Here is a 22,706-nt window from a genome sequence, read left to right on the forward strand (position 1 = left end):
AAAGTCCAATCTATTTATGGTATTACGATGAGAAGTAGTGGATATGAGACATAAATGGGTAATTCGTATAATAGAAAACATTTTACTTAAACGATTGTTTTTTAAAGTTGACTATATGACGTGTAAAAAACTATCTTCAGACGGGTATTCTGAGAATTTTGAGTACTTTGGAAAATATTTTGAGAGTTATAATTTCTATTAACTATACAAATTAAACATTCAAATAGAGAATACATGTATTTCGTCTAAATTTCTTAGAGAAAATTTTATTAATAATATTATTATATTGGTAATTATTTAAAAGAGCATGGTTATGGGACATAAAATTTCTAACTGGGTGGATCAGGACGAGACGAGATGGGATGGGATTGGATGAGATTTAACACCCCGTAACAAAATTATTTTAACATTTTCAACAAACATGGGCTGTATTTTATTATTATTGATAGATTACCAAAAATATTGTATATTTTCCAGCTAATGAAGATGATGATCATGTTTATTTTCGGTATGGGTTGCAGTATTCTACTTACACACTAAAATATTGACAAAACACCATAAAAGAATGGCCAACCAATTTTTATGGAATAATACTACTATTATACAATTAAAATTACAACCTAAAAGGATTTATTATTTGATTAAATATATGCTTTATCAATGTTTTTTGAAGTAATTTAATTTACTAATTAAGTATATATACTTTAAGAAACAATAATTAAATTTTGAGAAAAGTCCAGTTTATTTATCATATTAAGAAGAGAAATAGTATATGTAAACTGAAACGGGTAAATTCGAATAATGAAAAACAATGTATTCAATATATTTTTAAAAAAAGGGAAATAAATTTTATATAAAAGTATGAAATCAAAAAACATAGGTAGATAAATTAAAGTGTCAAGCTTTCACTAATTTGGATAAAAATTGACTATGCGATATGTAATTAACGACTTTGGAACGGGCACTTTGAAAATTTTGTGAAAAATAATTATATAGTTTCTGAAAATTATAAGAAAATTAAGTGATATATAATATGATTATTGTTTTTTCGATCTAGTTTCTCAACTACGAAACATGAATAAACAAACAACCTATAGATTATGGAATGAATGTCTAAAGTTTTCATACTCAATAACTCAGCTGACACATGCAAAAACACATGTCGACCAACAACACATGTCGACCAACAAGTTAAGCTAGTTCGATAAGTTCACAAAGATCCATAACTCAAATAGCTAATGCAAGTTATAACGCGGGACTATTATTTCCTATAAATCTTTTGACTCAATGAAAAATAAAATTTTGATAAATTAGATGTACACAGTTAAAAAGTATGTACACATTAAAATTCAAGTTTATGTGTAACGTTATGTAAAGTGTCAGACCCATTATAACGAGAGCAGACATAGCGCTTTCTATATTCCTGTCATATCTTTAGATCACGGTTTTCTGATGTTATGAATACTCTTATTTCCTTTAGTATAAAAGCTTAATTAAATCAACAAAATGTTTAGAATATCCAGATTCTATAAATATTGTGTACACCAAAATCATAATGGTACATAGTGTAACATACATACACGTATACAAAATCAATATTCTGTAATATTCATCGAAATGACGAATACATTTTCATCGAAAATTAATCGGTAATCCGTCGGAAATCCCAACGGATTTGTTATTGTCTAAAATTCCGTCGGTTTTCACCATGTTTTTTATAGTGTACGGTGAAAACAAATTCAAAGAAAAAGGTACACAAATCGCATACTTACATTAAAAAACAATTAATGTTCTTATAACAAACAAGAAATTTATATTCATCTGAATTGCATACATCTACACACACAAAAAATATAAAACAACTACGTACACAGGTTTTTCATATATATACAAAATAAAAGAAAACGTACACCAGATTGGACGTAAGAACTGGAAAAAATCATATTTGTAACTCGTATACGTAAGAACTGGAAAAAAATTCAATGCAGATGATCAATTTAGATTCGTAAGAGTTTTTAAAAATAATCTTATTTAAGTTTGAATATAAACAGACGAAATCAGACTTCGTCAAAAATTGAGAAGATCAATGAAAACACTATGGCTTCAAAGTCGAGTAAAAGTGATAAGAAAACAGTGCAACATTCAACTGAAAATTAGATAATTTTTCAAAATCGAATAAAAATGATAAGAAATCAATGAAAACAATAGACTAAAAATAGATAAATTTCTTCAGGAATCGAACACGAACAACAAAATCAATATAGGTCTATGCCGGAAATATCACACACGGAGGCTTGAAAAAATTAAATAAAAGGGAGAAGAATACGTAACGCTTTCTGGATTTTTCATTTCTTATATTCTTTGAACTTATAAAATAATTTATTTATTAATTATTAATTATTATTTTAATTAAAACTAGGACTCAGACCCCCGCGATGTCGCGGGAATTATTTTAGAAAAAATAATTTAAATTTAAAATTTAAAATTATACACTATGAAATTATTGAATGTAACAGAATAGTTTAAATACATAAACTGTTAATAAAAACACAATCATCAAAATGAAAACTTATAACAAAAAAATATTATGTAGAATAGATGCAACTTTGCAAAACATATTGGTTAAAGTATTATAAATATAAGATATTTTTATGAAGAATTATGGTAAAGAGTTACAATTAGAAAAAATCATTATAACAAAGTGATCCTTACTGAAAATATTGAACTAATGGTTATAATTAGTAATGTAATTTTCTATTAAATAACTATAACTAAAAATATATTTAATAATAAGTGAAAAAGTATCAACGGTAAATTAAAATTAAAATACACAACTCTTAAGAACAAAATAAAATAAATTTTAAATATTAAAATAGTTTTTAACCAAAAGTTACGATATATTGACGCAACTGTAAATTCTAAATTAAGTTTTATTAAATTTCTATATTACTATAATCATTTCTAAAATTTTAGTTAGATGATAGAATAACAATGAATATTCGATATATAAAAAAAATATTCAAAATAATTAGATTTAAAATAAAATGAAAAATTTGTTTCAACAAACAATGATTTGTTAGTTATTGATGAAGACACAAATATATAGAAAGTTCAAAAGATATGACTATTTAAATAGACACACCTATTAGAACGAAAAATTGTGATGAAAAAATATGAATAAAATAGTGAAAAGACACAACTCTACAATGAACAAATACAACTGTTTGAGTTTTTTTTAAAAGAACAAATAAAACCAATTTTTTACAAAAAAAATACTACGAAAAGTCGAAATTGTTGATCTCATTTATTCATATTGTTATTATTATTTTTAAATATTAAAATATTTTTTAAAATGGAAAGTTAAGATAAATAGACACAAATGTAAATTCAAAATTAAGTTGTATAAAATTTCTCTATTGCTATAATCATTTCTAAAATTTTAGTTAGATTATAGAATATATTCAATTATCTAGACTCAACATAAAATGAAAAATTTGTTTCAACGAACTTGTTAATTAGTGATGAAGAGACAAATATAAAGAGAGTTCAAAAAGCATGACTATTTAAATAGACACACCTATTACAACAAAAAGCTGTGATGAAAAAATATAAATAAAATATAGTGAAAAGACCGAACTCTACAATGAACAGATACAACCATATGAATTTAAAAAAACAAATAAAAACATTTTTTATGAAAAGGTACTACAAAAAATCGCAACTGTGTGTGTCTGCACTTGATTATACCTACAAACTCATATAAATTGCTTTTAAATAGAAGACATCTTTATTACCATATTCAAAAGTCAAATCCAAAAGCTCATTATATAATCCATCTAACTCTTGGAAAAAGATTCTAGGTATAAAATTAACTAAAAGTTGTAAATTAGATTCATCATTCCAAAAATATTTTGTTAAATCAGGAATTGGAGGAATCTCTTTACTTTTAAAAGAATGAATACTAGAGAATAATTTAAAGAGTTGTAAAAACCGTTGAGATTGAAATTTTATATTATTTGGTGTCATGGCAAAAAGAAATGAAAACATTTCAAACAGACAAATATATGTAGATTTCAAAAGATATGAATATTCGAATAGACACAACTCTATCATGAACAGTTGCAACTTTAATAATAAACCGTTACAATGAAGAATCGCAACTTTGTGTAAAACACACAATTTCAAATTTCTACTGATTTTTTTGAAAAAATATCCAAAAAGTACGATTGAAAAAACACAATTTTTGGTGGCATTTATTCGGATTGCTATTATATATAGGTACTTTCATTAATTTTTTCATATATAAAACTAACTAAAAGTTATAAATTAGATTCGTCATTCCAAAAATCTTTTGTTAATTCAGAATTGGAGGAATATCTTACTTTTAAAAGAATGAATGCTAGAGAATAATTTAGGGAGCTGTAAAAACCGTTGAGATTGAAATTTTATATTATTTTATGTCCTGGTAAAAAAACAGTTCAAAAAGACAAATATATAGATTTCCAAAGATATGAATATTAGAATAGACATAACTCTACAATGAACAGTTGCAACTTTACAAAAAGACCGTTACAATGAACAATAGCAACTTTGTGTAAAACACACAATTTAAATTTTCTACAGATTTTTTTAGAAAATTGTCCAAAAAGTACGATTGAAAAAACATAACTTTTGGTGGCATTTATTCGAGATATATTCATCATTCCAAAAATCTTTTGTTAAATCAATAATTAGAGGAATTTTTTGATTTTTAAAAGAATGAATGCTAGAAAATAATTTAGAAAAATGAATAAACAGTTGAGATTGAAATTTTAGTTGATTTTGGGTCATGGAAAAAAAAATGAAAACAGTTCAAATAAACAAAAATATATAGATTTTAAAAGATATGAATGTTCCAATTAACACAACTTTACAGTGAACAATTGTAACTTTTCATAAATAACCATTTTAATTATCCATCACTACTTTTTCAGAAAATATCCAAAAGGTACGATTGAAAGAACACAATTGTTGCTCGCATTTCTTCGGTTTGTTATTATTATATAGCGAGATAGATGGACAATTCTTGGGTTCACCCCTAGGGGTGAACCTCTCTTATTCACCCCCTCTCAATTATGGAAACAAATTTTTAATTAAAGAAACAAGAAACAAATTCTGTATATCAATTAATTTTAAAATTATTAATTCTAAACATTATATTGTAGTTTTTAATTATAACATCTAAACCGAATTCACTTTTTTATAAACACAAATTGAAATACAATTTTATTTAATTATCAAAATTTAAACCCTAACCATTCTTTTGTGAACCCAAACCGACATATAATTTCTTTTAATTATAAAATCTAAACCCTAACCACTCTTTTGTAAACCTAAACCGACATATAATTTTGTTTAGTTGTAAAATTTAACCCTAATTCTCTTTTATAAACCTAAACCGATATATTTTCCTTAATAAAAACCTCTACAGAATTTGTTTCCTTAATTTGTTTTGTCTTTTTTATTTTAATTTTAATTTATTTTATAAATATGATATGACATGGTGTTTTATTGTATTTTGATTGGTGAATTTAGAGGGGGTGAATGAGAAAGGTTCACCCCTAGGGGTGAACCTAAGAATTTTTCAGATAGATTCATCATTCCAAAAATCTTTTGTTAAATTAATAATTAGAGAAACTTCTTGATTTTTAAAAGAATGAATGCTATAAAATAATTTAGAAAAATGAATAAACCGTTGAGATTGAAATTTTTAGTTTATTTTGTGTCATGACAAAAAAAATGAAAACAGTTCAAACAGACAAATATATATATATATATATATATATATTTCAAAAGATACGAATGTTCCAATCAACACAACTTTACAGTAAACAGTTGTAACTTTTCATAAATAACCGTTTTAATGATCCATCACGACTTTTCAGAAAATATCCAAAAGGTACGATTGAAAAAACACAATTGTTGCTCGCATTATTCTGTTTTTTATTATTATATAGATTACCTATTATAACCAAACTAAACTGATAAGTGATAATGTATCACAGTTACGAGAGAACAAGAAACAAGAGTTAGGTTAGGGGTATTTTAGTTAAAATATTAAATATGGCTATTGTATGAAAAGAAGATTTGACTTTGATAAAAGATGAAAGAAAAACTCAAATAAGTGTGATTTGTGAAAAATTCTTTTTTTAATATAATATCTTTAAATTATAATTTTTGTATCATATTTCTTTGATTTCATTGATTTATCATACAAGACATATAATATGTAGACTTTTCTGCGTATACTAGGTTTAAACACGCGGTAAACCGCTAGACAATTTTTTTAATTGTATTTTTAACATTTTTTATTTTGTCATATAGTATTTCATATTTTGTAACATGTTTAAAAATTTTTAACCCTTACAAAAGTTATCCTATAAAACCTACAAGTGTATGTTTAGTATGTATGTATCTGTCTCAAAATTACAGTATGACCGTCTCACTTGAGTTCACAAGATATGCAGAAGTTTCACTAAAATATATTCTACCTCAAAATTATAGTATTATACTATTTTAAGGTTATTTTAAAAATTATTTAATTTCAGTTTTAGTTGTTTATTTTAAATATATGAGTTAAATGATCATTGATGTAGTGGTGTATTTTTTTTATGTGAAATTTAATTTATATTCTTTTAAGCTGGAGATGAGTACAGGTTTTACTAGTTTCCATTTCAAATGTTAGCGAACGAGCTCTTCTTTCTCTTAAAAACGATGACATTTTTCACCTGTCTATTATAGAACTTGAGGACAAAATACTTGGAGAAAACAGAAACAAACCAGGTTCTGGCTAAAACACAAGTATTATACGCACCTTCTTGTCTAAAATGGTCGGTACTACCAGAAAACAGAGTGCGGCTAAAGATTTGGATTTGCAATTGCTACGTTGCTTTCTGTTGCAACCAATCTTTATCCTCTGCTTTTGTTCTTTTACTGTTTGGCTGAGCTTTGTAACACTGTGAAGTTAAGTTACTATAAGTCTATAAAGACTATAACCAATAATAAATTAATAACACTCTGAATAGTGAATAGTATACTTATTAATAATAACGACATTTTATTAAATTTTAAATCATAATATTTTTCAACGAGTGGATTAAAAATAAAGAATTTTTATGGAATTGGAAAGTAAGTTTATAATACAAAGAATTAAAGTGAATATTGAAAACCTTTAAAAGGGTTAAAACGTGTTTTCTATATTTTTAACTGATTTTGTGGATTGATGAGTAGATATTTACGATGAAAGGAAACCTTTCAAGTCATGCTTAACACCAAAACATCTCTTGTTAATTTAGTCATAAAAATGAGTAAGTTTTGAGTTGTGTCACCTTTATTTTTCACAGTTGTGTACAAAACAAATTAAAGTGAAAACCTCTTTTTTTTTTAAAAAGATAACTTGAATATTAATGTTTTGACGTGTGATTCAATTGTATTCAAAGCACTAAATTACTAAAACCGTGTAGGATGAAACAAACTCTGTAAAACTCATGGTTGGTATCCAATAATATATATTCTAATTGGCTAATAATTTTAGTAATACTTCTCTTTTTTTTGTTTTTACATGTAAAAGCAATGAAATCAAACTTAATCAACAAGTTAAACTAAAGTCACCCTCTCACAACGTTGGTAACAAAGCCTTGATCAGAATCATTCCTCTATAAATACATCTGTGTTTTTCGTCACCAACCACATTTAGTTATCATTAGAGAGAGAAGAAGAGAGAAAAATGGAGAATGTTCAAAACAAAAGAAGAGAAATGGCTGTGATTGAGACAAGTTTCGAAGAACTTCCTTTAGCGATACAAACGGAGATACTGTCACGTTTGCCTCTGAAAACCTTGATGAAATGCATCTGCACCTCAAAGATATGGGCGTCGCTTATCCGCACAAAAGAATTCATAAAGCTTTACTTGAGCCGATCGACGACAAAGCCTCGATCAATATCAAATAACATCCTCCAGATACTTAATTGAGGAACCATTGTTGTTTCAGTCTGCTTATCAAGAAGAGGAACCATTGTTGTCTTCTGGTGAGCAACAAGTGCTTCTTTCTCCAGACCCAGGATACGTGGCTTCTTCACCCGTCCGAGGTTTGATATGTCTTCGTTTAAACACAGAGTTTATGATTTTCAATCCGGGTACGAACAAACGTAAGCATTTAGCTGAGATCCCACTGCCTAACAAAAGCGCACCCCTAATGTTTTTCTTCGGATACGATGAACTCACGGATGTGTACAAGGTGTTATGCATAGCATAAGTAACCAAGGATGGACAACATATTTTCACGATAGGAACGAACGAAGCAGCTTGGAGACGGATCACATGTGAGCATCAGCATTCTCCAACTCCTAGTGCGCAAGGACTATGCAAAGAAGGAGTTTTGTACTATCGAGCTAAGTCCAGTACTGGCAGAGGTCTGGTAATGATGTTTAACGTGAGGTCTGAAGAGTTTAGTGTCACTGAGTTACCTGAGGACATGAATATTGAGAATGGTTGGGATGTGTCGGGTTGCATGGATGATCTAAATCTTGGTTGGGAACTGGTGAATTACAATCGTGCGGTTGCCTTAGTGGATGACTCTCAATTTTCACGTGACATATGGGTTAGAAATGAAGTCGCAGGAACCTGGTCAAGAAACGACATTGAGATCCCTCTTTTTAAAAAAAATAGTTGATGCGCCTATGCTGTATTTTTTCAGAGGTACCACCAGAACAGGAAAACTTGTTTTCTCAATGAAGCGCTATTCGTACAAGATTGATGGCGAAATATCAATCTGTGTTTACTATTAAGATCCAAAGACAGACAATTTAAGATGCAAGCAGGGGGGCTGAGTTATTGTCTTCGATGCTACTTGGATCATGTTGATACTCCTATGCTTATCTAAAGGAACAAGAGAGTCGGTGGTCGGGTCGTCCGTTTGAGTATCCGAAACTGGTTTGGTTGGTGCTAAATAATAATTTTAGTCTCTCGACTAATAATACTATAATCTTATTGGGATTGTTCGTTTTCATGTCTATTGTCGTTTGATCTTTTATTTATGCTAAATAATACATTAATAATGTTTGTTTAATTCATATGTAAACAGTAAACGTTACGTTTGTGACGTTTCTATACTCTGTTTCTCTGGCCGTTGTGAGCCTTTTGATGAATTAAAAGCTTGTTTATATAACACATTTGGTTTGGGTATATCCCCCTATTATTAATTTGTAAGCTACGTTGACGAATGGATTGACCAAAACACACAGAGAAAACTTTGTCTATAAGACCATCTTTATTGGTTGTATGTTATTTTTAGGCTCTTAAATTTTTTAACGGTAAATTTTGTATTTTTTTTAAATAAGAACCTTTGTAAAGTTAATTACAATGATCCCTCTCCAATAGTAAAACTGTAAGTGGAGCTCTTATTGATCAAACACAACCACTTGCAAAATTCTCAATGAACATTCACCATATCCATGAACTCCTATTTGAGAATTTCAGAATTCATACAAATATATCAATAATATTGACGATACAAGAAGATCAAATCAGTGATTGCAAAATGCTCATCATATCCATAACACCAATAATGCATCATAAAGAGAACCAAATTAAGAAAATTCCATTAAAATTCTTTGGAATTCTCAGTTAATTAGTTCTCAAAGACAAAACATTTACAATAAAATGTGTATCGTGTGTGGACTTTAAAAGAAGAAGATTGAGGTTTCTTGCTTTTTCCTCACATCTTCACCACCAAAATAGTTATGATATGTTTTTATAATTAATATATTATAAATAAGATAGTAGAATGTAAAAAAAAAGATAGACGCAAGAGATGGCGAGTGTATACCAAAAAATAAAAAAAAATTAATTGTAAAAAAATATTTAAAAAAATATTATATATCGCTTAATAAAAGAAATTTGATATATATATATATATATATTTATACTTTTATTGAATAACTATAATTATATTCGACAGTTCGCATTAATAATAAAAAATTATAGTTCCGCACAAGTTATAAATCTAGTATAACTATATAAACCAACCAATCAATATACTTTGACATCATATTTATAAGAATATATATACTATTTTTTAACGCTAGAATCATATATACTAACTAGATTAAGACACTGCTAGAATACGGGTTGAAATTCATTTTATTGATATTGTAATATTTTTATAAAATATAATCTATATGATTGTTTTTAAAAGTTTGTTTGGATAAAATATTGTGCAATAAAATCATATGCTAAATATGATGACTTGAAAAAGACACTTATTTTGTAAGTTTTATATTGTTAATGATTCTAGATAAGTACCCGTGCTATAACACTGGTTAAATTTTATTTTATACAAATTTTTTTATATTTTCTATTTTAAAATAAAATTTTAATATGTTGTATTAGTTTATGTACGTGAAGTTATTTCAACAATATATATACTACATTGTGACTTTAATGTCATTATAAGACATAACTTTATGAATTTGGTTTTATAAAGCGAGTTATTATATTATGAGTGATTCAATATATATTGTTATATTTTTTGTTTTAATATACTTGGTTTTTTGAAATTCTTTCATATTATAGTGACATATTATTGACATTGCTATAACAAACCAATTTAGAGTGTTTATAGTTTCTAACTTTAATATCAAGTTTCAATGTTTTAAAAATATTTCAAAATAAATTATTTAAAGTTTATTATATTATATAAAATTATAAAATTCAACAGAAAAGTATGAAATTAAAATTTAAATATTCAAATTTTGACCCCTTACTCAGTAAAATGTTTAGTTCAGTAGATATTATTTTTAAAGAATAATATTAATAAAAATTGAATATTTTATAGATTGAATCATTTATATGTGTTTTTAAAAATTCCACTTATGGTATATCCGGAAATAAAACTATTTTTTAATTATAATAAATAATATGATAATTTATTTGTTTCACAAAATAGACTCATATATAAAAATGAGAGGTGAAGTATAATAATAATTAACAAATTAAAATGTTTAGTTAGATATCAAAGGATTTTATTTGATGAATAATTTAGTAAAGGAAATTAATATGGTAAGTTAGATGATATTAAATGATTCTTTAGAATATTCTCTTTAAGATTTTTGGAAATAATAAATTCAGACTATACAAATAATATAAAACTTAATCTATAACCTATTTGTAACCAACTTATTAAAATTATATAGTCTATAAAACAATGTTGTATACTTCTATTTTATTATATAGGGGATAGAATAGTTTGACAAGAAGGAAAGAGAGTAAAACACTAAACTAGTGAGAAACAAAGAATTAAAGGGCAAACATTAGAGAAGAAAAACCTCAGCCTCCATCCTGCTTATCTCGCTCAATCAAGTTGTGTAACCACGCCGGACCACCTAAAGCTAAATATGAGGTGAGCCGTCCATCTCGTGTAACACTCGAAGCAATATCCCTAGCCAAGCAATTAGCTTTCAGTGAAGAGCGCTTAAAAGAAACCTCCCCCATTACCTGTATTACTCTAGTGATTCTTTCCACCTCTGAACGGTATGTTGACCAGTCAAGCGGCGTTTCGAGAGCTGCTAAGGCCGCTTGACAGTCTGTCCATACTTCACAACTGATTATATTAAGATCACATAAGCTTTGAAGACACCAGCCAATGCAATTTAATTCTGCAGATATTCGGTTTATTCATGGCAAAAAGGCATCTCTCGCATGGTAGAGGACATCCCCATTATGGTTGGGCAAAATCCAGGCTCCACCAAAAAAACATAAGAATCATTCAGCCAAGTAGAGTGAACATTGCATTTTAATATACCTGACCTCGGTTTAAACCAACGATGTGATTCCTTGACCCTTGTACGATCTGTAAGATCAATCGCTTCAAATGTGAGACTTTGTTGTTTAAGCCATTCCTCTGAGTCCGCTATAGCTTTAGCAAGAAGGAGAGTGATAAACCTTGTGAAGGTAATGATAAAGGAGCTGCATTCCAAACTCGAACTGCTAACGAGCAACCAAAAAGCATGAGAAATAGTTTCCCGACATTCCTGACATACCAGATAACTTGGAGCCCGTGATAGCGCATGCACTCAGCTACCGCTAAAGCACCTGATAGAGCTCTCCATAAAAACATGTGGATCTTTGGTTCGGTGGTTATAGACCAAATTCTCTGTTTGACGGACCTTATTCAACTCCACTTCAGCATCTGATATAGGAGCTGAATTTTATGCCTTCCATGTAAGAAGCCAATTTCCACTTTGTACCGAATACCTTCCATTCTGTGTGAACGCCCAGATAAACCTATCATGTAAACTCTGTTCCGGTGGAAATGATCTAATTCGAGTGACATCACCCGGTGGAAACAGTTCCTGCAATCTCTGAATATTCTAAAAACTAGTAGGCGTTATCAGGGAGGATACCGTTAAATTCAAGTCAATATTCATTTCCTTATTGAAGGGTCGCCTTGGAAAATCCTCTAATATCCACTTATTGAGCCAAACTCTCGTACTCTTGCCATCTCCAATTGTCTTCGTGAAACCTAATGTTTAACAATGCTGTATACAACAAGTTCATGACATTTGATTCTTCAATTCAAAGCCTAAGTTACATAACCACTTTTATATTTTCTTCATATAATATATTCCCCAATACAATCAAAGTATGAGACTTTTCTTACAAGACAAAGAGCATAATCTTAAAAAATTCTCATTCCCTCGCAATGAAATCTCAAAATACCCACCTATACCCAAAAACTTCTAAATTACCAGCATAATCTTATCAAGGAAGACTGGTTTTCCCACTCTCAAAACCTGAGACTTTTCATGTATATGGATAGTATCCATATGGGTAACTAACAGAATGAGCTCTGTAGTGAAGATTCTGTTGAGTATTATTATTATTATTATTCATCTGATCTCCAGACTCTATAGCCTTAGGCTTAGGCTTAGCCACACGCTTGCTGCTCTGTTCTTGGACTGCTCCAAAGACTACTTCATTAGTTTTCTCACTGTCCTGCTCATAGTATGTGTGTGGGATCGATGAGTAATGCCTTCGATGCTGCGGCTGCTTCTGGTGCTGCTTTTGTTGTTGCTGCTGCTGATTAGGGAATTCAGCGTCCCAGCTACTGTAGAACGCGCGGCTCTGACGCAGCTGCTGCATTTTCTCTGCATCTTTGGACATAAAAGCATAAGTTTTTCTTGGAGTTGGGTTCCTTGGCTCAACGGGAGGAGGTTCGTCTTCTTCTGGAATCACAAAGCTCTCTTGAATCGGCCATGGAGTTGTTGTGTTATATACAGCAGACTGCTTTGTCATCCCTTGGTATTGCTGATAACTGGTTCCTCCTGTCTGCTTTATTTTTAGAATCTCCATAACAGAATCCCAAGCATTTGAAACGAGTTTTCCCAAGGACACCACAAAGGTTTCCTCTTGTTTCTCTTGTTGCTCATCTCCGTTTGGAATCAGAGATGGTCTGGATGGTTTACTAGGCTTTTGATCAGGATCCATTTCGAACATTTCTTGATCCTGTGCATGAAAGGTTTGAATAGTATTGGCAAAAGAAAAAGGTAATGTTTGGGATGTTTTAGGTAAGACTTAAAACACTTACGTTATGAGAAGACACGATAGAACCGACTCTTCGTTGCAATAGAGCCAGCATATAACCAAAGAAACCTGCAGCTACGAGAACCGCAATTCCTGCAATACGTTTGCATTCAGAGACTGGTTATTCGAAGCATCAAACGACAACAAAACAGAAAGAGGGTTGGTGTTTTTGCAAGTGTTTACCAAGAGGAAACCCGCTTCCATACTGATAAGCACAGTCGTCGAAATGGAGTTGAATCTCTCTGATGGCTTTGTTTCCTCTGTCAATAACGAGCAGGGAACAACTACTTCCAACATAAACAACATCAAAATCGTCTGAAAACTTTGCATCTTCACTTGGTCCATCTACATGCCCTCCATTTCTAACTGACTTACCCCCAGCAATTGTTGTAACTCCTACAATGCAAGTTTTTAAACTCAGTAATCACCAAAAACCCTTCCATGAATGTAATTAGATATCAATCTCAAAATATAAACAAACTCTTACCTCCTTCACTTATCTTCCTGATAGCATTATTCACAGTGTCAGCCACATATATGTTTCCTCTGTCATCAACCGTAAGCCCCTTAGGATGATTCAGCTTCGCATCACGTAATCTCCCGTCCACATGACCCGGATATCCTTCAGGGGAGCCAGTAACCAGTCTTGGCCTGCTATCTACAAATGTTTCCATATAATTAAAACTCACGTAGAACATTTCAAAAACAAGAACTCAGCCAAGTAGTAGTTAGATTCTTGAAAATGCAGAGAAAGAGACAAAGTTTTTATTTTCACTTTCTAGCGACATACAAACCAGTTTAAGCTGCAGGTTTTTCAAGTAAAGCGAAGTTTCTATTCTTGACCATTTCCATAGAGAAACACTTTTTTGTTTTAGATCTCATCTTTTGAAAAAGTCAGATTCAGCAAACAAAGTGAAAAAAAAGGTACTATTATACTGATATCATCCCCGACAAACTCATCCCAGATACGACAAAGATACAGCAAAATCATCTCCATAAAATAGTAATATAGCTCAAAGACTGGAATTTTTACAATTTGAAGTACCAAAAAAAAAATATATATATATCAATTTCCATATGTAGCATCTTTGTACACATACAGTCCCCATGTGCATTCAGTTTTAGGTGATGTCAAAGAACAAGCGTGGTCTCAACATCATCAAAATCATATAGAATCACTTCAAATCTATATAAAAAAAAGTCTTATGACACAAACCCAGAAACTGATTTTATTAAAAAGAAACTCTAAAAAACAAACTTACATAGTGAAAGAGAAGATGAGATCTTGTAGATGTTACTATTCTCAGAATCCAGAATAAGTAGCTCCCCGTTAGGTAAGACTTCAATCGAATACGGTTCAATACCGAGTTTGCTTCCATCGAACACTGTCTCTACTGAATACCCATTTTCGAATTTGACCATCGATCTAGTCGCAATAGCTGATTCTAAAAAAAGGAGAAACCTTTAACTGTTAAAAAAACCTAATCTTGAAGATTTTTTAAAAAAGCAAGCTTTATGATCAGAAAAAGGGGAAAAGATTCGAACTTGTTTTGGTGGTGGTTTTGAGTGACCATAACCATTTCATTAGTGAAGAGCCATGATTTGAGATGAACCCACTTACAATCTCTGCGGCCCAAAAAGAAAAAAAAATCGTATGATTTTGAAACAATTAAGCAGAGAAGCCAAGTGATTACAACACTTACTTGCAGGAGAATTAGCTGAAGGAGCTGAAGATACAAATCCAGAAAGAAGTAGAATGAGAATACTCAGAACAAGAAAGTCTCTACCCATTTGATTCGATTTTGAAAAAAAGAAAGATACAATTTTTAAACTTGAGAAGAAGCGGCAGAGGAAAAGAGTAAGAACCCTAGCTTCATACACAGATTCTTATTGGGGGGGGGGGGGGGGGGGGAAGTAAAGATTGGTAGAAGCATAAATAATGGCGGACAATTGCAAAGATTTAAACTTTGATGAAAGAGAGAGAGAGAGAGAGAGAGAGAACAGAGGAGAGGTTAGAGTTTTTTGCAGAGTTTGTTTGTTGATAAGCAAAAAAGAGTGAAGAGAGAGTGTCGTCTCAGTGAGAGAAAAAAAGGAAAGGGGAAAGGTTTTATTTTACAAGGAGACAGAGAGAGAGAGAGAGAGAGAGAGAGAGAGAGAGACTCATCTCCATGTGATACGATCAACGTCGTCACTTTTATTTTATTTTTTGTGTATGGGTTGGTGATTAATTTAGTTTCGTTGTTTGTTTAATTAATTAGGAAATATCAAAACTTAACTTAATTGAATTTAGAAAGAATAAAACTCGAAATATATTCTCTGGACGTAGTGGTTAAATTAGTTTAGTTTATGTGTGTATAAGATCAGCTTTTATATTAGGTTATGAGAAAGAAAAAAAGAAAAAAAGATCTGCTTTTACCAAATTTATGTGATGGAATATATTCTACAAACTACAGAATAAGTACAAATGTTTTATATCATATATTAGATTTTTTTTTTGGGGTAAAGATTGTAGCTACTTTTTTAGTATGAAAGTTTATGGTATGGACCTTTATTCATCTTTTATGGTTTATATAATATTTTTAGAACATACATTTTTTTTTAACAACTAAACTTTGTATTAGATTGTCGATAATTTGTTAGAAATGATCATTTTCAGATATTTCTTTTCAAAAATATCAATTTTTTGAATATTTTTTTTTTATCATTTTATACACAATTACATTATGTTAAACTGATTTTTAGAATTTTTTTTAGGTTTAGCTGTTCTATTTTACATTTAGAGAATAATTTTGAGTTAGATTTTAGTATTTGGAGTTTAGGACTTAGAATTTAGTCATTTTATTCATAAAAATGAATATTTTAAAAAATTAATAATATGAAAATATATTTTTAAAAATAAAATAGGAAAATGGTCATTTTTAAAATACCCCTAAATTTTAAAAGGTTAAACAAGAATTCACCCAAGAAAAAGGTGGTACAGGATATACATGTCATTATATCTATATATATTCATTCTATAATTCTATAAAAAATATTAAAATTCTAAACAATACTGATAATTTTGTTATATGTTTGGTTTTGCTTAAATGTTTATAGCATGTATTTTTGTTGAATTCATACAAATTAGTAAAAACTACTCAAAAACAAAATATTATTCAAATTAAGATTCTACAAAATCATTATATCCGATTTTAGATATGGTTGTATTAATTGTAACATACAGTAAATTTTATAGATTTTTTGAAAATTAACTTAATTGTATGTTTTTTTTTTGCTATAGCTTTTTTCTTTGAATGGCCTCAGAAGCCACTAACTCTGGCAAAACAAGACATCCAATAAAAGAAACACACGTGTCATTCAATATCCATTTGGAGTACGTCACGTGTACGAAGGTTAACGTGTTTGACTATTTTACTCGATCTTTTTTATTTTAGTTACGGATTAATGAAACTTTTAAAAATTATGGGAGTAAAATCGTAATTAGACTACGACTAGGGTGAATCAAACAGTGCATATATTCTCGCACCAAAATCCTTGTTTCACGCTGCCTTTAGTCTTCTCTTACCTATTATTTTGTAAATTCACTTTCTTCTTTTGTTTTTTTTTACCTCTTTAATCTTTTTTTTCACTGCTGACCTGACTGATCTACTAAACAAACTTTGTTTGACTTGAAAGATATATAAAATATTGTCTCAAACATTATACTCGTTCCGTTTTTTCTTTTCTTTCTTCTTAAATATATTTCCACTTGACCACCATTTTCATGTTGACTTGCTTAACCAAAAATGTGAAAGCGAGACTTATTGTCTTTTTCATGTGAGCACAACGGTGCACATTTGGTTTTTGTCCTCTGAGGCCATCCCTTTTTTCCAATCATTTTAGATGTGATTTGCTTACATACAAAATTGGTGTGCAAGTAGGTTGTTAATGTAGTCTTCGTATATACTAATCGTAATTGTAATAAATCTGGTTATTAAAAAAAAAGAAAGAAGTTGGATGAAACTTTTGAGATTAGTTTAGGTGCATGCAACTTCGGATGCTGATTCTTCCAAAATTTTGGAAACAGTGCAAAGTAAAGAACATGAGATACAAAAAAAAAATGATATCTTTAGAAAAAGAAATAAGTTTTTTTGTGCGTATATGGAAAAATGTAAAAAGCCAACACAAAATAAAAAATAAAATAAAAGGAGCAATGAGAAAGAAAGTTGAAAATTGGTCCCCTTTAATCTTTAAAAACACTTTAACTCAGAGAAAAGAAGATTCATCAAGAGGGAACTCTTTTGTTTAATTCTATAGGAAATGTCTTTTTTTTGTTTGTGTTTGTTAAGTGTATCAAAATAAATAATCATCTTGGTTTTTTTCAAAGATATTTTTTCTATTTGCTAAAATTTTCGTTTTAAGTTTTTTCACACATACTTTTGGTTTTGGAAATGAGAGGTGATAGTTTGGTGACGATTGAACCTCATGGGATGGAAATAGGCAAGTTGAGCAATATTTAGACTAAAACCTTACCATTCATTGAATTGGCAAAAACAAAAATTTAATATTGACAAATCTTGAAACAAAACACAACTCCAAAGAAAAAAAAGGCGGTGGGATGATTATCGTGCGAGCCACGACCGTTGATAATAAAGAAGAAGAGATGATCGTTGGGGAAATAAATGGACATGACATAAAATTACAAACAACAATTACTTTCTTCTCTAGTTGTTGGTCCCTCAACGACAACAACAACATGAACCTCTCAATTCCTTGATAATGACTGATGTAGTTGAGTTGAGCCAGCCCATTAATGGAATTTAATAAATTTAAAATAGAAGCAACAAAAAAAAGAGTTGCTATACAAAGGGGAGAAAAAAATAGTTTCTAATTTACCCAAAGGCCAAAACAAACAGTGAAAAAGAGGCAAATTCTTCAATAGCCCATATCATTTTTTTTACATATTGATGTTATGTTATTTTGGTTATTTCCTTTGGCACGTCCCACTTTAAACGATGCTTTCAAATGCAACTTGTGTGTGACATGTTGGTTTTAAGCTCGATGATGAGTCTCCAAGGCCTCTTAGGAGCTTCAGCACGTCGGCTTCATCGTCCAGGAAGTACTTAGCTTTGCTTGGTTTTCTTCCCACCGTGCACGCGTAAACCTCTGGCTGAATCAGAAGCTCTGGATTTGTTATCGTGCTTAGTATGCTCTCGAACATATCCTCGTCAGATCTATCGTCTCCTATGCACATCACCAGTTCCGGTGGGTTCCCGCTCTCTACCATTTCTCGTATTACTTTTTCCGCAGCTAGACCTTTGCTTACACCCTAAGTTCATTACAATGCATCGAGTCCATTATATATAACTTTCCATGTAAGTCCTAGTATTCTCAAGATTTGCAAAATATTTGTGTGGATGGAAGTGAACTAGATATATGCTTTTTACGTACCTGTGGTTTGACTTCAACGATGTGTTGACCTCTTTTGACAACGACAGGCTCATTTGCAAGCACGCTCTCTAGATGATCAAGAAGCTCCTTAGCTTGACATGATCCAAAGTCTGGATCTGCGTCTTGATGGTGCCAAACCAAAGCACTCTCTTTGAACTCTATACTCGTCCCATCTGTTGCCTCCATATACGATCTCATAACCGGTTCCACCATTGACCTCCACTCTGTATCCGTAGACGAGTAACAAGTCTCCCACTCACCCTTGCTATTCCACCTACCATCCACAACAAATATATGATAGTGTCTTTTATAATTTTCTTCAGAACCTCTATGGAGAAAACAAAACAAGACAAACATATATACCTTATGAAGTATCCATGTTCAGCTGCTATTCCAAGATTCTCACAAGGAGATAACCAATTGCTCAGAGACTCTTTGCCTCTTCCACTAACAATAAACACAGTGTTCTTCGGATCTTCACAGAGAGCTTTCAGAACAGAGACAACCTCGGCGCTTGGATCTTGAGCAATGGAGCTTTCAGGAACAAGAGTGCCATCATAATCAAGAAATATAGCTCTTCTCTCTTTATTCCTATAAATAGGGACAATGTGTTCCACAGATAGCTTCCTAAAACTTGGAGAGAGCGACAAAACTCTGAACCCCAATCCAAATCCAATACCCCAACAACGTTTACTATAATGATCCCGGCAAGCTCTCTCAAGATCCTGCATAAAGCTCTTTGCCCAGTAACCAACACCATGAGTGCTAATATAGTTGTAATGTTTCTCATGCCGTAGTTGCTTCTCGTTCTCACTCATTTTAAGAGCAGAGTTCACCGCCTCAGCCACAGCATCTACATCCCATGGATTCACTCTAATGGCACCACTCAAAGAAGGCGAGCAACCAATAAACTCAGACACAACAAGCGTGCTTGTGCGGGGAGATGAATCATTAAGAGCCTTGTTACGAGTCCCTTGCCTGCAGACTATATACTTATAAGGAACCAAGTTCATACCATCTCTCACTGCATTCACTAAGCAACAATCAGCTGCTGCATAATACGCTGTTTTCTCAGCACGTGGAACAAGACGATCGATCAACACTATTGGCTTATAGTCAGAAGTACCGTAACGCTCATTGATCCTTTTCGCAGTGACATACGTCTCTCTTTTAGCTTCTTCCACATCTTTACCAGACGATCTTGCTGGATTCACTATCTGAACAAGAACAACCTTCCCTCTCAAATTCCAATACGTCTCAAAGAGATGCTCCATTGCAATAAGCTTTAAGCTTATACCTTTAAATATATCCATATCATCAATGCCAAGAACAAGCTTCTTCCCTTTGAACTGTTCTTGAACCTCTTTCGTCTTCGCCAAGGTAGAGTCAAGACTCAAAACAGATTCCAATCTACCCATATGGACACCGACAGGAAGAATTTTTATATACACAGTTCGACCAAAGTAATCAAGCCCTATATGACCGCGCTTAGACTCGTAATCAAGACCAAGCATTCTACTACAACAAGACAAGAAATGTCTCGCGTAATCAAACGTGTGGAATCCAATAAGATCACAGTTCAACAAACCTCTCAAAATCTCGTCACGGACGGGCAACGTGCGGTAAATCTCTGAAGAAGGGAACGGACTATGGAGGAAGAAACCAAGCTTGATCCTATTAAAACGTTTCCTCAAGAACGTAGGAAGAACCATGAGATGATAATCTTGAATCCAAACGTAATCATCCTCAGGGTTGATAACTTCCATAACCCTGTCTGAGAATATCTTGTTGGCTGAGACATAAGCTTGCCAAAGACGTCTGTCGAAACGATCTCCATGATCAGGAAACATTGGAAGCATGTAATGAAACAATGGCCAGAGCTGATGTTTACAGAAACCAAAATAGAACATTTCTTGCAACTCCTTAGACAAAAACGTTGCAACGCAGTTAAAGTCCTCTAAAAGCTTCTGAGATACTTCTTCTTGCTCACTAGACTCGATGTCAACGTTAAGTGATCCAACGTAGAGGAACTCTGTTTCTGAAGAGAAACCATCTTTGAGTTGTAACTGAAGAGAGTCTTCGTCCCAGTTAAAACACCATTTACCAGTTTCCGCATCTCTTTTGGATTGGAGTGGTAACATGTTAGCAACTATGATCTTCCTCTGACGTGAAACACCGGAGGAAGAAGTTGTTACTTCGGAGGATAAATCTCCTCTGTCTCCATCTACGTCGGAGATGATACCCGGAACAGTCATGACGCGTGGAAGAGTTCTTGGAGTGTGAGGAAAATCTAAAAGATCCCAAGATGATAAGTCTAGAAAATTAGCACAAGATCTTGACACCATGGAGGAGAGAAACAGAGCTAAGTGCTTGTGTCTTGTTCCAAAACCTTAAAAATGACAACAACAACAAAGAAAACAAATAAAACAAAAAAAAATCAATAACCTTCAAAAAAACAAAACTTTCTTGTTTCAGATTCAAGTACATATAATTATAATTATGAACATATTAAATCACCATTTCCATTTAAAAGAAACTGGTTCCTTCATAACTTATTTTTATATTTATAGCCATATAAAAACTGAATTCAAACAAAAAAATAATCAAGATCGATTCATAAAAAAAAAACCTAACTATGTAACAAAATCATCATTTCAGGCTAATTATAATCACAAAATTACGGATCGAGGTTTTTACATTAAAAAATATTATCACAGTGTTAGCGTCAAATTAATATTAACACACACAGCAACGAAACAGTAAACATAAACGAAACCTAAATGTAGACAAATATATAATCTTTATATAAACGTTTCCGATGAAACAAGATGAGAAGAAAGAAAAAAAAAAAAAAAAAAAAGTGGTTCAAATCTCGACGACAAAGAAATCACCGTGAGACTCACCTTGGCCGTTGTGGTTGTATATTATTGATCACTAAAAAACCAATAACGAATGGGAGAAGAAGAAAGGTTAAAAAAGCTTTCACGGAGGAGGAAGACGAAAGAGACTCGGACAGAACTGTTTTGGATATTCGCACCACTCAGAGAGAGATACAGAGAGAGAAGAGAGATAGATTAATGCAGATAACGAAAAAAAAAAAAAGAAGCAAAATGTGCATATTACACGTTTCCTTACGATCTTTTTTTGCGTATTATATACTACTATTTGATAATAATATTAGTAGCTTTTTTTTTTTGCTCTGTACGGGTTTTATTTTTCGAGATAATGTTTTTGGATAGGTCTTTTTTTTTGGGACGCCGTCATTGGAAATTACGTGGATGTCCCCCTTTACCTTCTTCTTATCTTCTAATTTTTTGAGTTGGTAGATGCAAAAAGTTGCAAACTGTATAGTATAATGTTTTATATGGTGGTGGACCAAATTTTTGTATATATTTTTGTTGTTGTAGAATGGATATACAATTTTAAGATAATAGTATAATCTTGTTGTGTTGGCATTTGGATTTAAATTTAGCAACTTGTATCTTACATATTTATTGATTGTGTGGTGTTTTTATGGATAATATATGAGGTCCTTTTTTACATTTTATATATATCTTAACATTTTTGAAATACATTTTCGTGCTATTTTTTTTTATCTTTGCATCTAAACAAGTCTTAATTAAATTCTCTACAATCCTTACAAACAAACACAATT

General features: G+C 31.2%; 2 protein-coding genes and 1 pseudogene across 3 annotated transcripts; 1 reads left to right on the plus strand and 2 right to left on the minus strand.

Moving 5' to 3' along the window:
- Window positions 1-7,751: 7,751 nt before the first annotated feature.
- Window positions 7,752-9,261, plus strand: LOC147941592 (putative F-box protein At1g70960 pseudogene; annotated as a pseudogene). The gene has a single exon (XR_015562890.1). The product of XR_015562890.1 is annotated as a putative F-box protein At1g70960 pseudogene (transcript).
- Window positions 9,262-12,625: 3,364 nt separating this feature from the next.
- Window positions 12,626-15,822, minus strand: LOC104701668 (uncharacterized). Its single transcript, XM_087459150.1, has 7 exons — window positions 15,325-15,822; window positions 15,167-15,247; window positions 14,884-15,066; window positions 14,109-14,279; window positions 13,805-14,017; window positions 13,626-13,714; window positions 12,626-13,543 (listed from the first exon to the last, which is right to left on the minus strand). The coding sequence occupies exons 1-7, from the start codon at window positions 15,410-15,412 to the stop codon at window positions 12,842-12,844; spliced, it is 1,527 nt and encodes a 508-aa protein (XP_087315276.1). The 5' UTR covers window positions 15,413-15,822; the 3' UTR covers window positions 12,626-12,841.
- Window positions 15,823-18,410: 2,588 nt separating this feature from the next.
- Window positions 18,411-22,379, minus strand: LOC104701669 (putative alpha,alpha-trehalose-phosphate synthase [UDP-forming] 8). The gene is made up of 4 exons (XM_010417404.3): window positions 21,955-22,379; window positions 19,415-21,440; window positions 19,052-19,325; window positions 18,411-18,929 (listed from the first exon to the last, which is right to left on the minus strand). The coding sequence occupies exons 2-4, from the start codon at window positions 21,394-21,396 to the stop codon at window positions 18,609-18,611; spliced, it is 2,577 nt and encodes an 858-aa protein (XP_010415706.1). The 5' UTR covers window positions 21,397-21,440; window positions 21,955-22,379; the 3' UTR covers window positions 18,411-18,608.
- Between the last annotated feature and the right edge of the window lie 327 nt (window positions 22,380-22,706).

Source organism: Camelina sativa, chromosome 7 (assembly GCF_030686135.1).
Source record: "Camelina sativa cultivar CO46 ecotype springtype chromosome 7, ASM3068613v1".
Lineage (NCBI taxonomy): Eukaryota > Viridiplantae > Streptophyta > Magnoliopsida > Brassicales > Brassicaceae > Camelina > Camelina sativa.

What these genes read in the sequence shown, in the direction of transcription:
- LOC104701668 (XM_087459150.1), bottom strand. Translation starts at nt 15,412, where the DNA reads ATGGGTAGAGACTTTCTTGTTCTGAGTATTCTCATTCTACTTCTTTCT. An exon ending in TGGAAGCGGGTTTCCTCTTG is followed by an intron (nt 13,715 to 13,804) that starts GTAAACACTTGC and finishes AACGTATTGCAG; the next exon opens with GAATTGCGGTTCTCGTAGCT. An exon ending in CTATCGTGTCTTCTCATAAC is followed by an intron (nt 13,544 to 13,625) that starts GTAAGTGTTTTA and finishes TTTCATGCACAG; the next exon opens with GATCAAGAAATGTTCGAAAT.
- LOC104701669 (XM_010417404.3), bottom strand. Translation starts at nt 21,396, where the DNA reads ATGGTGTCAAGATCTTGTGCTAATTTTCTAGACTTATCATCTTGGGAT. An exon ending in GAACATGGATACTTCATAAG is followed by an intron (nt 19,326 to 19,414) that starts GTATATATGTTT and finishes TGTGGATGGTAG; the next exon opens with GTGGAATAGCAAGGGTGAGT. An exon ending in TCGTTGAAGTCAAACCACAG is followed by an intron (nt 18,930 to 19,051) that starts GTACGTAAAAAG and finishes TAATGAACTTAG; the next exon opens with GGTGTAAGCAAAGGTCTAGC.